Here is a 14,155-nt window from a genome sequence, read left to right on the forward strand (position 1 = left end):
AATGCTTCCTGAAACCTTAGAGCCATGTCTGCTGGATTTTCAGCAGCTTTGTCGTTCTGAGAGAGAGAAAAGGCTGAGACAAACCGAATGGTTCAACAAAAGACACAGAACAGGAGAACTGGTTAAGTTGTTGCCAGGGGAACCAGTCTGGATCAAGGATGCAAAAGCACAGGGCACAGTGACATCAGTCCACCCAACTCCACGATCGTACATCATCAGTGGACCCCAAGGGACAATCAGAAGGAACCGCAGTCATCTTGTGCCGATCCCACAAACAGAGACTCAAAACGAAGCAAAACAGATCCAGTCCACTCCTACAGAGACTGTTTCTGAGCCAAGCGCAGCCCATACACCAGGCGTGGTTAGAACCCGGTCTGGTAGGGAAGTGATTAAACCAATGAGACTTAATTTGTGAAGTTAATTGTTTGGAATGGAAAAAGTTGTATTTTGAAATGTTAAGTTTTGTTTTTGATAATAGAATGTTCAAAAGAGAATACGGTTTGAGTGTTACAAGAGAAAAGAAAGTGTTATGAAAATACAGTTGTGTTTTGTTTGGAGAGCAAAAGAACGTACCAGCCTAACTTCAGTAAGGGGGATGTGGAGTAATCTATATTGATATACATTCATACACCACTAGGGGGCAGTACTCACAAGCTAGAGAAAATGTGTGGCAGGTGAACAGCTTGAGAGGCTAAAATAAAAGGTGGTTGTTGCTCCACGTTATCGCCTGAGCGGAGTTTATTCAAGAGCCCAACACAACATGGAGGTTTGAGTCTGTTTCTGGTAAGGGAGACGATGGAATCAGCTAGCTCTGGTGAGCTCCGGAGAGCAGAGTTCCGGTGGGAGATCGCTTCGCAGTCTGGCCAGCTGAATAGCACGCCGAGTGAGTACCTAAATTAAATTGCACCTTTTTCCCAATAACTGGACGACAGTGATTTTACGCTGGTAGTGATTTTTTGCCATTCACGCACAAAAGACGTTTCGGGCCCCGGTTGAGGACTGGACTGAGAGTCGTTGGACTTTGTCCTGGACTCCGTTTGTCTCTGAGGGAACAGAGTAAGCACGAGGGAGGTTGTAATTAGTCCATGTCAGCGTACATGGACCCCCCACGACGGATTGTGGGTTGTAATAGAGTTGAATGTGCAGACTCACTATGTAAGCTCACTGTTGCTGGAATTGTTTAACTATTTTATGGTGCGTACACTAAAATTAATCACCGTTATTTGGCTTAAAGATCTCAAATCGGTCTAAAATTCCCGGTCTGTGTGTTGTGATTTTTCTGGTGTCATGGGGCTGAGTTCCATTTTGTGGGTGGACTTGCCGGTTTCCGTGTTTACATGTTGAGAATTGTTTAAAGGTGTCGCTGGTGACTGGCATGTTTTCTGTATTTGCGTTGTATGTCGCTTTGTGATTTTAAATTTGTGACAGAGTTTTGCTCCGTCTGTGTGTGAGTTAAGGTTTTGGGGCCTGACTGGATCTGGTCTGATCTGGGGGGGGGGGGGGGGGGGGGGTTGTGTGTGTCAAAGCTCTGAATGTGTGTGAGTGAAAGCCTGCAGATTCGTTTCTGTTTGTGTGTATGAGAGAAGCTTTGGGCCGAGGTTCTGAAGCCTGAATGTGTGTCTCGGCCGAGATCTCTGAGTGGGTGGACAGTCCGAATGCATGATATTGTGTGTGACTGAGCCTAGTCTGTTGTGTGTGAAACCTGCAGATTTTAGATTCTGTGTCGGTCCTGGTCTGTTCCGTTCTGTGTGTGTGTGTGTGTGTGTGTGTGTGTGTGTGTGTGTGTGTGTGTGTGTGTGTGTGTGTGTGTGTGTGTGTGTGTTTATGGGATATAGGAACAAAGGGTAAGAAGTGAAGAGACAGCGAAGTGTTAATTGATGGGGGATGGTTTGGTAAGAAAGAAATGAGAGGTTAGCAGAGAAGGTTGAGAAAATGCAGACAGGTGGAGGAAAGAAACAATTAAGGAAGAGAAATAGGAAGTAGGGAAAAAATGTTTGGTTCTGAATTTTTTATTTTACATTTAATCACTAGGATCTTAATGGTCAAAAATCTAATTAGAAATGAGGAAAAGTTTGTGTGTCAGTGAGTGAGTGTATGGAAGACGGAAAGGAGGTGTGATGATTAACTAAATACTATTTGAAAAAGTCATTGCTCGTATCTGCATGATAACTCTTACTAAACTAGTAAACAACATGACTTAGATAGAATGTTAAGGAAATACAGTTAAGCAGGGATAAATACATCCATCCTAAGTAAAAAAAACTCCTTCAGCTTCACCAGCTGAATGGATGCCAAAATATGATGGGGAAGATTCAGGCGATTGCCTCAAATTAAATTAGATATTCTGGTCTACAGTTTATTATTTTATTAAAATACATAAAGCTCTTTTATTATTTTATTAAAATACATAAATACCCTTGTTAACAGATCATGTAGTTTATTAGAATAAACAAATCACGTAGGTTTTAGACCTAAGTAGTCCCCCTAATCTTTTATTGATGGATTTGACCCCAAGTTACAGAATTTGAAGGGAAAATTATTGTAAATCATGATTTTGTGTTTAAGAGGTACAAAACCTTAAAAATAGCTTTTGCCATTTTAAAATGACAGACTCTTTTCTTTTGCCCCTTGTACCATTCCAGCACAGTTCTGGTTTCGCCAGACAGGAACAGATTAGCTGTGAAGCGCTAATCTGGATCCGAAGATACATTTTGCTCATGAACTAAGTTTAAAAAATACAACTTTGACTCCAGATGGTCTCTATTTCACACGTGGTAGGCTGTTCCTTTCTGGAATGCAAACTTTAGAAAGTTCTATATAGAAAGTTTAAAACAACCCCAAACTACATATTTCGACCTGGTTTATGTGTTTCCTTTTAGCCTAGTTAAGTAGACATGGTTTAATTTCAACATTCTGATTCTTTGAGACCTATTGTTTAAATGTTCTAGTCTGATAGATGTAAGCTAGTGTCACCATGTTCAGTATTATTGTTTAGATTATGCAGTTTTATTTTAGTGGGTTATTTTCTTAGGTGATAGAATTCTGCACAATGCAGTAACAGTTTTCGTATCTCAGGATTTTATCATATGACTAAATCATGTTAAAACTTGATGTTCCTGCCATAAGCAGACCTTGCTCAGTTGACTTTTTTGGGTGTTCAGATCTTTTATAAACCTTAAAAGCTTCCCGTTAAATGTGTCTTGTCGACCATTGATGGATTAAGTTACTGGTGTTACTGGGTTAATTTAATAACATGAAATGGTGATTGAATTAACACAGTGTTAGATTTTTCTGTCTGTTTGAAATGCAAATATCAACTCAGCCCCTGCAGACCATAAATGCTAATCGTAGACCCAAGAACTTTATTTTATTTTACTCAACAGTAAGGCTGTTTTGTAACTATTTCAACATTTGAGCTATTATTCCATCATTTATTTTCTGTTTGGGTTATAAGGTTTAATTGACAAATTGGTTACACTACAAATCTGAGTGACTTCCCTTTGATTAACTAACATGCCATTCCCATCTGTACCGGGTCGGCCCGGGCCGGGTAGCCCCAGTCGGCCCCAGCCTGGCCCGGTTGATTCCACACATCCTTGCCTTAAGCCCATGTGGGCTGATTCTACCCACCAGTCAGAGGCTTGCTCTAATGGAAGGTGTGAATGGGCTGATTCTACCCACCAATCAGAGGCTTGCTCTAATGGAAGGTGTGAATTTGCTGTCAGCAGTGGGTGTGTTGGCCCTGGTCGGCCTGAAGCAGTACCCCTCGGGAAGAGGGCCGAGAATGAGCCTTGGTTGGCCCGGGAAAATTCCAGGCCACCCAGATATGTAAACAACCTACGCTACCCGGCCCGGGCCGACCCGGTACAGGTGGGAATGGGGCTTTAGATCCTGTAAATGTGTGAGAAGCCTACCTCCACAGGAGGGGGTGGTGTAACTGATAAAGTGGTGTTTTAACCCTTTGATTACCCTACAATTGTGTTGTAACACTCCCGTGAAGGAGCTGGAGACGGGCTGGTTCTGGAAAGTTGTCTCCAAAGAAAATGATTGAAAGCACCTTTAATTACATGTAAATGCCTTTTGTTCGCTAAGTAGCCAGACCAGAGTCCCTGCAGACTGGAAGTCTGTCTTTCTGTGGCACCCTCTTGTGAATAACCTCTTTGAAGCCTCTGTGACGTGAGTGTGTTAACTCTGCCTTAGTGTGATAGAATCTCTATGATTAAACTCCTTTTCTAAGACAAGCTAGTTATAAAAAATTTGTATGTATTTGTTTGTAATGAGTTATGGCAGACCTAACTGACTACTTTCATGCTAAACCAGACACCAAGGGAAAAGTATTGTTTATTGATTTAGACAATTACTCAGCACAACCTTTGGTTACAATGATTTCCTGTTTTTAGCCTTCCTAACCACATGCAAATTATTCCCTAGGCAAAGACAGACTGGAAGACTCCTTGATTTGTGCCCTGCTGTGATGTGATGGGGGGCAACTCGATTAACAGGTGATACAGGATTTGTGTCCTGCTGTGATGTGACGGTGGCAACTCGATGTGCAGGTGACAAAGACTGTGGCTGGCCTGCAGTGGGTTCCGATTAACAGAATTGACCTCCGCTCACCTCCCGCAACCAAGAACGTATGCAGGATTCAGGAGAAAAGTGGCTTCCTGCCTGAATGCAAATTGGCCTGTGTCTGTGGCACCCTGCTGTGGTTTTGTGACTTGTAGGTGTGTTCAGAAGGAGGTGGGAACCTGCAGACCAAGATGGAGGGGGCCAGTGACTGAGATGCTAACCTGCAATCCAAGATGGAGGAGGCACGAAAACATGAGTGAGCTGATGTTACACCACGAACCAAAGTGGATCAGTTGGCTCAAAACGAGGTGGCATTCCATCATGCAACAAGTTCCTCTGGCCAGCAGGACAATGTAAGAGCTGAGAGCACAGTCTGTGACCAAGACTGGGCTGGAGATGAGGTGCGGGGGTCAAACACCAAGTTCAGGAGGGACCCAAAACCACAAGTCAGCCAGCTTCATCTGTGACAAAAATGTTGAAACCTGTTCAGTTCTACAAAGCCACGGTTCACAACACAGGAGGAAACAACAGATGTGGAAAGGATCAGATGCCTGAAGATCCGCGTGTCCAGCTCCTCATCTTAAAATGTAATCATCTTCTGGGTTTTATGAAATGCGCTTTACATGCATTGAGTAATGGTCTGGTTTTTGGAGATGAATGATGTGGGTTACCTTAATAAAGCTAGGAACTCAAGATATTATGTAGGTTTTGATGTCTGGTTTAATGTTGAACTAAGATCCGATTAATTAATTGGTCATTTCAAATTCCAGGTTGGTAAGGTGTGTCATAATTTCATGATAATGTGTTTTATTGGTTTCATCTTTTCTTGCTCAAAAAGTCACATCAGGAGGGAATGTTGGGTATTTTTATAACTGTACCATTTTGAGGCCTAAAAGATGCGGAGGAGCTGCTTTCGCACTAGATCATTGTAATAAACGGGAGAAACTGCTGAAACTGTGAAGGGAAAAATCTCTCGTCTCGTCTCGTCTTCCTCCGCTTATCCGGGTCCGGGTCGCGGGGGCAGCATCCCAACTAGGGAGCTCCAGGCCGTCCTCTCCCCGGCCTTGTCCACCAGCTCCTCCGGCAGGACCCCAAGGCGTTCCCGGACCAGATTGGAGATGTAACCTCTCCAACGTGTCCTGGGTCGACCCGGGGGCCTTCTGCCGGCAGGACATGCCCGAAACACCTCCCCCGGGAGGCGTCCAGGAGGCATCCTGACCAGATGCCCAAACCAACTCAACTGGCTCCTTTCGATCCGGAGGAGCAGCGGTTCTACTCCGAGTCCCTCCCGAATGTCCGAGCTCCTCACCCTATCTCTAAGGCTGAGCCCGGCCACCCTACGGAGGAAACTAATTTCAGCCGCTTGTATCCGCGATCTCGTTCTTTCGGTCATTACCCAAAGCTCATGACCATAGGTGAGGATTGGGACGTAGATCGACCGGTAAATCGAGAGCCTGGCTTTCTGGCTCAGCTCCCTCTTCCCCACGACAGATCGGCTCAGCGTCCGCATCACTGCAGACGCCGAACCAATCCGCCTGTCGATCTCCCGATCTCTCCTACCCTCACTCGTGAACAAGACCCCGAGATACTTAAACTCCTCCACTTGAGGTAGGACCTCTCCCCCGACCCGGAGGTGGCAAGCCACCCTTTTCCGGTCGAGAACCATGGTCTCAGATTTGGAGGTGCTGATCCTCATCCCAGCCGCTTCACATTCGGCCGCGAACCTACCCAGAAAGAGCTGAAGGTCAGAGCTGGATGAAGCTAGGAGGACCACATCATCCGCAAAAAGCAGAGACGAGATTCTCCTGCCACCAAACTCGACACACTCAACACCACGGCTGCGTCTAGAAATTCTGTCCATAAATGTGATGAACAGAACCGGTGACAAAGGGCAGCCCTGGCGGAGTCCAACCCTCACTGGGAACAGGTCCGACTTACTACCGGCTATGCGGACCAAACTTACGCTCCTCTGGTAAAGGGACTGAATGGCCCTTAACAGAAAGCCACCCACCCCATACTCCTAGAGCGTCCCCCACAGGGTGCCCCTGGGGACACGGTCATAAGCCTTCTCCAAATCCACAAAGCACACGTGGATTGGTTGGGCAAACTCCCATGCCCCCTCCATCACCCTTGCAAGGGTATAGAGCTGGTCCACAGTTCCACGGCCAGGACGAAAACCACATTGCTCCTCCTCTATCTGAGATTCAACTATCGATCGGACCCTCCTCTCCAGTACCTTGGAGTAGACCTTTCCAGGGAGGCTGAGGAGTGTGATCCCCCTATAGTTGGAACACACCCTCAGGTCACCCTTCTTAAAGATGGGGACCACCACCCCGGTCTGCCACTCCCTAGGAACTGCCCCCGATGACCACGCAATGTTGTAGAGACGTGTCAACCATGACAGCCCTACAACATCCATTGCCTTGAGATACCCAGGACGAACCTCATCCGCCCCCGGGGCTCCGCCGCTGTGTAGTTGTTTGACTACCTCAGCAACTTCTGCCCCCGAGATCGGACAGTCCATCCCCAGGCCTCCCAGCTCTGGTTCCTCCTCGGAATGCGCATTGGTGGGATTGAGGAGCTCCTCAAAGTATTCCTTCCACCGTCCGACTATAGCTCCAGTTGACGTCAGCAGCTCCCCATCCCCACTGTAAACAGTGTGAGCGAGTTGCTGCCTTCCTCTCCTGAGGCGCCGGACAGTTTGCCAGAACCTCTTTGGAGCCGATCGATAGTCTTTCTCCATGGCCTCACCAAACTCCTCCCACGCCCGAGATTTTGCCTCGGCAACTGCCACTGCTGCACCCCGCTTGGCTATCCGGTACCTGTCTGCTGCCTCCGGAGACCCACAGACCAGCCACGCCCTGTAGGCCTCCTTCTTCAGCCTGACGGCTCCCCGAACCTCTGGTGTCCACCTAAATAACAGATGTCCAAAACGTTTGGAAGCCCGTGTGTTCATCTTGTGTAAAAACAACAAACAGCATTAAAGTGATCTAGCGTTAAGCTATTAACGCAGATATGAATTTACTGTTACCCTGCATATTTTACTGAGGATGTTTTTCTCTTTACCCCTTAAACCCAAACCAGGTCAGTTCAATCGATGTTACCCCTTCTTCTTCACAAGCATGTCTTCATCCACACGGACTGTGCAGCAGCGGCAGTAGTCTCGTACAAAGTTAACGCAGATTCAAAACATTTATGAGTTGTTGCAACTGCTCAAAACGAGGTGGCATTCCATCATGCAACAAGTTCCAACTGGACAGTAGAGTCAAAATGTCTACCAGAAGCTAACTTTACATCCTATCAACCATTTACGTGTATTACTAGTATGAGCAGCTTTGATAATCAGCACCCCCAATAACACTGTTGGGTATTTTTATATTTGTACCTTTTTGAGGCCTAAAAGATGCCCAATTTGTGTTATTTACACTTCATGAATCTCTGTGTTTGCCAACTGTGGCTGTTCATGAAAGGTTGAGCAGAGAAGCTCGTTTGCAGTCAAGGATGTTGATTGTGGATTTCCAAAGAAACCTCTGTACGTCTGTAACCTGAGAAGGCCCCGCCTTCTCCATCCTTTGCTGAATAAAGCCCCTGACGAACTGAGAACACATGGGAGTGACGTGGGGAAGCCTCGGAGGAGGTTCCTCTGCGTTAACTCTCCATATTTTGGGGACTCAGGGTAAAATGTCTTCCTTGTTCTCATGAGTGTTTATTTCAGGTTCCAGTGTTATGGAGATTAAATATTACCCAACATTTTGGTGGAGATGCGGGTAGGCAGAGTGGGGGCTGAAGGCTGAGGCTGGAGCAGACTGGGGGCTGGGTTTCTGCGCCCAGCTCTCGCATGGCGATTCACGGACATTACAAATAATCTCTCTCTCTCTGTGTGTGTCGTCCTTTAAGGTAATATGGGATAAATGAAAAATTACCTATCAAACACGACCTTCATACCGTAAATCCTCTAATACAGGCCCGGGCCTGTATTTGACTCAAGCTCATCAAGCTCCAGGTCTTTACTGGAAGGAGGACCAGAATTAGAGGCAGGCCTCTATTTCTATTTGAGCAAAATGAACTAATGGTTCACTGGAGTTTTTGACAATTAAAATAGCGCCCACATTTTCAAAGTTAAACACATTTCTTTTAACAACGGTAGTTTCTGCTTCAGCCCTCTCCCCCCTCCCCCTGCGCAGCGGCTGCAAACTCACTGATGCGCCTGCAGCCTCTCGGAGTTCCTGCTGCTCTAAACATTAAAATAATTATTTCATTTTCTGTTCCTCACTTCTGATTACCTTCAGTGGTGTCTGTTTGTTGCAACCAGCAGGTACAAAAACTAACTTCAAATCTCCGTCTCTCTAACACTGTAGAGGTCTTTAAAAATCATCTAAAAACTCACTTTTTCATCCAGGCGTTCCCTCCCTAAATGTTTCAAAAAGATGGCTTTGTTCGGGTTCACACCTTCACTTTGTTTATACTCATGATTTAATTTTCTACTTTATCACTGCTATTGTTTTTCGGATGTTTTTATTGGTTAGAGGTATTTGCCCTGATCTTTATCATGTTGTACAGCGCTTTGTGATTAATATCTGTGAAAGGCGCTATATAAATATACTTTTACTTACTTACTTACTTGTTTTTATTTGACTATTTTTCTGTCCTGCCTGTTTATTATCTTCCTGCATCTCCTCTCAATCCTAAAGAGAAACTGCTACCTGGGTTCATATATATTCACCTCATGAGTTACCTTTGAACTGCAGTTCTAAAAGATCTACCGACCGCTAAAACAGCGGAGTGCTCGCCAGCCGCATCAGTCAGGTGCGTCACCGAGGACAAAACAGGTGATGCGCCCCGATCCAAAGCAGCGAAAAACATCAGGCACAAATAAAAGAATAAAAGACAGAAAACATAAAAGGAAATGAGCCGACATGAACGATCGCGTGTTAAATTAGTTTTTGAGGTGGCGACACCTGATTTGATATTGTTACTGTGGCCGTGCTCAGGACGCAGATGTCTGGAGCGCGTCAACAATCAGAGCTTTGCATGTGCAAGCTGGTTAAGGTTAGGATGGGGGTGAGGGGAAGGTTAAATTGCAAGAGGGTAAAGGTCACAATTGGGTTAAATGTCCGTTTTACGGCGGGTGTCGGTACCGACGCTCTGGCACAGCGCGTTGCCTCCCGACGTGCAGGAGCTTGTCACCTGCTGACAGCAGGCTGCTGTCTTTTCCGAGGACTGCATCTTGCCGGTCATTATCACGTGACAGCGACTAGTCGACGACAGGCATAACAAGTCACTATAGAGCGGTGAAGTCGACTAGTGACTAGTTCATACAACCCCTGCTACTGCTCCCCATAGTGTTCTGCAGCATAATCAGCACGTTCTCTTTGAACTTGATATCAAATTTTCGCCTCCTCTTCGTCTCCGCACGGTTAAAGTTACCCTCGCGGTCTATCACTGGCAAATCAAAAGTCAGACGATGACACAACCGCCCCCCTGTGGTACTTGCTTGTTACCACATTCCACCCGGCCACAATAAAAAAACGGCCATTATCCACCTCCGCCGACTCTGACACCGGCCAAAATATGATACCCGGCAGTTAATTAAATACAGGCTAATATTAGAGGATTTACGGTAAGTTTAGTTCTTGAGGAGGACACAAAGACCCTGCTGTCTTGAACTGACCCTGGCCAACATGCAACAACAGTTTTACTCTAGGTTTAAAGTTTGGAGCAACTGAATTTAGATTTAAACCCTGATTTTAACGGAGTTTAAATTTAAACCTTGATGGTGCAATCCATTGACATTGCAACATTTTAAAACACATTAAAGTAGAGAAGATCTACCCTCAAGTATTTCTAATCATAAGACATCAACAGGAGAGACTAGTAGTTACCTGCATGACTGCATTAGACCAGCCAGACTCTGAAAGAAGCCAACATCCTTCTTGTCTTTCAGATAATCCAACATTTTCTGTGAAAGGACACAAAAGGGAAATGATAAATGTCCTGCATTTGATATAGCTTCACAACACAACCAGTCATTCACACATTCACACCCTGGTGGTGATGAGTTACACTCTAGCCACAATTCCCCTGGGGAGCACTGACAGAGGCGAGGCTGCCGAGCATAGGCGCCACTGGTTCCTCCGACCACCACCAGCAGGCAAGGCGGGTTTACAACCTTGCCCAAGGGCACAACCTCAGCATTCTCTGCCAGGACCTACGATTGATCCTACAACCCTCCGATTGCTGACAACCCGCTCTACCTCCTGAGCTACTGCTGCCCCCGTGGATCAGGAGGTAGCTCTGTAACATTGTTGGGGCTAATTGATGTAAATGTAAATAAAAATGTGTTGTATGTAAATGAAAATACAACAAGAAACAAAAATGAGTAGCTGCAGAACAGATTTTTATTAAAACAGAAACCTTAGGGTAGCCTTACCTGCTGCACAGTTGAGTTTCCTCCATTGAGGATGGCTATGCCTAGCTTTAGAGTGGATGCAACCATAGAGCCCATCTCACCTAGAAGAGACCATAAATACAAAACATATCTATTAGTGTAACGTGATGACGGAGCTATTCCACCGAAGGTTATTTACCCTCTCCTCAGATGCCTCTGACACAGAACTAATCAGCATGAGACCGCCTCAAGGTCATGCATTTGCTTCTAAACTGCTTCCTTTCCAGCCCAAGAGAAGAATGAAGAAAGGACTCTTTCCTTTTAATAAATGAAAGAACTCTATTTTTAATAAAGCTAATCAAACAAAGTGTTAGTCAATAATATAATGTTGACCGATCTGTGAAATGACAATGTTATGATTAATATGCTTTAATAAGTAATATGACTTTAATCTAGCTGCACTAGACACCCTGACGACACGTAATGTAAACGCACGACACATTGCTGTTACTGATCCAATCAGAACCTTCCTTTCTGAAGCGTGGCATAGTCTCTGTGGTGTTTATAAATCTGCCAACTTTGATTCGACCATAAATCAAAACATCCAGATGAATAAAACCAGTCCCACGCCATCTTAGTTCAGTTCTCTGAGTTCTCTACAGTTCTCTGCAGTTCTCCGCATGCTAAGAGGCGCATCGGACCGGCCACCCGGACTTCCTTTTTAAGCAAAGAACCAACAAGCGCCCCCATCCACGCAAGATTGCAGATCCATGTCAGCAGGGGTGGACTGGGACGACAAGGCCCTTGTATTTTTATGAACCGTTGGCCCTCAGGTGTGTGTGTGTGTGTGTGTGGTGGGGGGCTGCTTGCTGACTCATCTCAATGCTGCTGAATGTGAGGGGGAGTTGCATCGGCCCACTTGGGTAAGTGGCCCCCCGGGACAGTGCCAGAATGCCAGATAGGCCAGTCCACCGCTCTGTGTGCTCCTGAACTACAACCTTCTGAAATATGACAAAAACCTATCGGTCTTATTATCCTGTGTGCGTTCTGTGAGCCAAAAAGTAAGCTGTTGTAGGGTGTTTAGATGGTGTTATCTTGTGTTTGTGTGCAGTTTCATGCTGACTGGACCGTGCATGATTGGTGCTTGTTAAGACTATTTAATGTATTTGTGTTCAGAGATCGATGGTACTGGTAAATGTGAATATGTGCTACTGGGTGCTATAAAACCTGTTTAGTTTAAGATGTTTCACATTGTAATCTCTTTTTCCCTGCTTCTTCAGACCACACACACACACACACACACACACACACACACACACACACACACACACACACACACACACACACACACACACACACTAGTCTACACTCTAGTTGACACTTATTGTTACTAAGAGTGATGATAGGGAAATTACTTTAATGGAGAATCGATTCCATATGGAATCGTCACCCCGAGAATCGGACTCAAATTGAATCGTGAGTTGTTGTAAGATTCACATTCCTACTAATCAACTCTGACATTAACATTTGGTGTAACACAACTGCTGTCAAAACCATTTATTTGTAGGAAAATGGAAACAACTTTAATCTGACTACTCAAATCTAATTTGCAGCACGTTAGATTACTTGTTGCTGATAAAACTGACCTTACCTTTACTTGCACTGATAGTTTGAAGCACCATTTCAGCAGCTCCACGATCATGCAATCGAGCCTGTTGATACAGCAACTTCTGCTTCTCCATCTCCTTTTCCTATTTCATCCAGCAAGGGACGCATCAGTTCCTGATCAGCTGCCTGTTAGTGTCCTAATTATTTGTTCAACTCCAACATTAGAGCAGAGAACGAAAGACACAAACAAAGACTGATCACCTACTTCAAAACTCTTCACTTCTCCTTCTTCATCTTCCTCATCGTGGCAACTCTGGAGGAGAGGATGGTTACAGAGAAACAATATGGAGAACAGAAAATGTATTGTAGAATAAACCGTGATAATTCAGCTGATTCCCAAATACAATAAGACTGATACCAGTACCTTAGCCATGATGTCAGCGTAGGCCATGTAGAGGTTATCCTTATCCAGTTTACTGCAACAGGGAACCCAAGCACACACACACACATGCAGAACAGCTCTCTTTACCATAACTCCCCTTTGAAAGGCTAAAGGTGGAATGTGTGTCGACAGGAAGTTAAAACACGCAAATGAACAGGACAAGCAAACCAAACTGAACAAGCTTGTGCGGTCTTCTCTTTGCAACCAAAGGAACCGACCATTTCTCAGTGAGGGCCGTTCTGCTGAACAGCTGGATGAGCTGATGCAGAGGGTCGATGTGTTTCACTCCCTCCTCTTCCTCCGATGACTGCCATTCACCTGGTTTCTGCAACACACACACACACACACACACACACACACACACACACACACTTAACATATTGGGTCTTAGAGTGCCGTGTGTCATAGATTCTGATCAAACGTTGTCTTACAGCAAGATCTTCTATAAGTTTGTCCTCAAAGTAGTGCTCCTCTGCCTCGATCCAGGACTTCTCGTAGCCTTGCAGGAACAAGTTTACGGCCCGGTGCCTAGACACACATTTATAAATAATTCCTGAAAACTATTTGTGTTAAATACAGCCATGATTATCAATGACACTTTTATGTTTACGTTTATGTATTTATTTGCACTCTTGGGGTGGTTTTGGTGGGCCGCCCGCTCCTGGGAAGGGTCACCACTGTTCCATGTTGTTGCCATTTGTGGATAATGGCTCTCACTGTGGTTCGCTGGAGTCCCAAAGCTTTACAAATGGCTTTATAACCTTTACCAGACTGATGGATCTCAGTGACTTTTGTTTTCATTTGTTCTTGAATTTCTTTGGATCGTGGCGTGATGTCTAGCTTCTGAGGTGCTTTTGGTCTACTTCTCTGTGTCAGGCAGCTCATATTTAAGTGATTTCTTGATTGAAACAGGTGTGGCAGTAATCAGGCTTGGGGGCGGCTACAGAAACTGAACTCAGGTGTGAAACACCACAGTTAGGCTGTTTTTAACAAGGGGGCAATTACTTTTTCACACAGGACCATGTAGGTGTGGATGTCTTTTCTCCCTAAATAATAAAAACCATCATTCAGTTATCTTTGACTAATGCTTAAATGTGTTTGATGGTCGGAAACATTTTGTGTGACAAACAAAAGAATAGGAAATCAGG

The 14,155-nt window shown here is 45.1% G+C and overlaps 1 protein-coding gene across 3 annotated transcripts in view; it reads right to left on the bottom strand.

The window, feature by feature from the left end:
• ryr2a (ryanodine receptor 2a (cardiac)) overlaps positions 1-14,155 on the bottom strand; it is a 710,821-nt gene that overhangs the window by 337,974 nt on the left and 358,692 nt on the right. For all 3 annotated transcript variants that reach the window (XM_070545357.1, XM_070545356.1, XM_070545355.1), the window contains exons 81-87: positions 13,439-13,535; positions 13,226-13,332; positions 12,990-13,041; positions 12,831-12,878; positions 12,609-12,708; positions 11,000-11,079; positions 10,452-10,528 (exon numbers count right to left, since the gene is read on the bottom strand). In XM_070545357.1, the coding sequence (XP_070401458.1) occupies positions 10,452-10,528; positions 11,000-11,079; positions 12,609-12,708; positions 12,831-12,878; positions 12,990-13,041; positions 13,226-13,332; positions 13,439-13,535 (561 nt within the window). The remainder of the gene's footprint in view (positions 1-10,451; positions 10,529-10,999; positions 11,080-12,608; positions 12,709-12,830; positions 12,879-12,989; positions 13,042-13,225; positions 13,333-13,438; positions 13,536-14,155) is intronic.

Source organism: Nothobranchius furzeri, chromosome 16 (assembly GCF_043380555.1).
Source record: "Nothobranchius furzeri strain GRZ-AD chromosome 16, NfurGRZ-RIMD1, whole genome shotgun sequence".
NCBI classification, from domain to species: domain Eukaryota; kingdom Metazoa; phylum Chordata; class Actinopteri; order Cyprinodontiformes; family Nothobranchiidae; genus Nothobranchius; species Nothobranchius furzeri.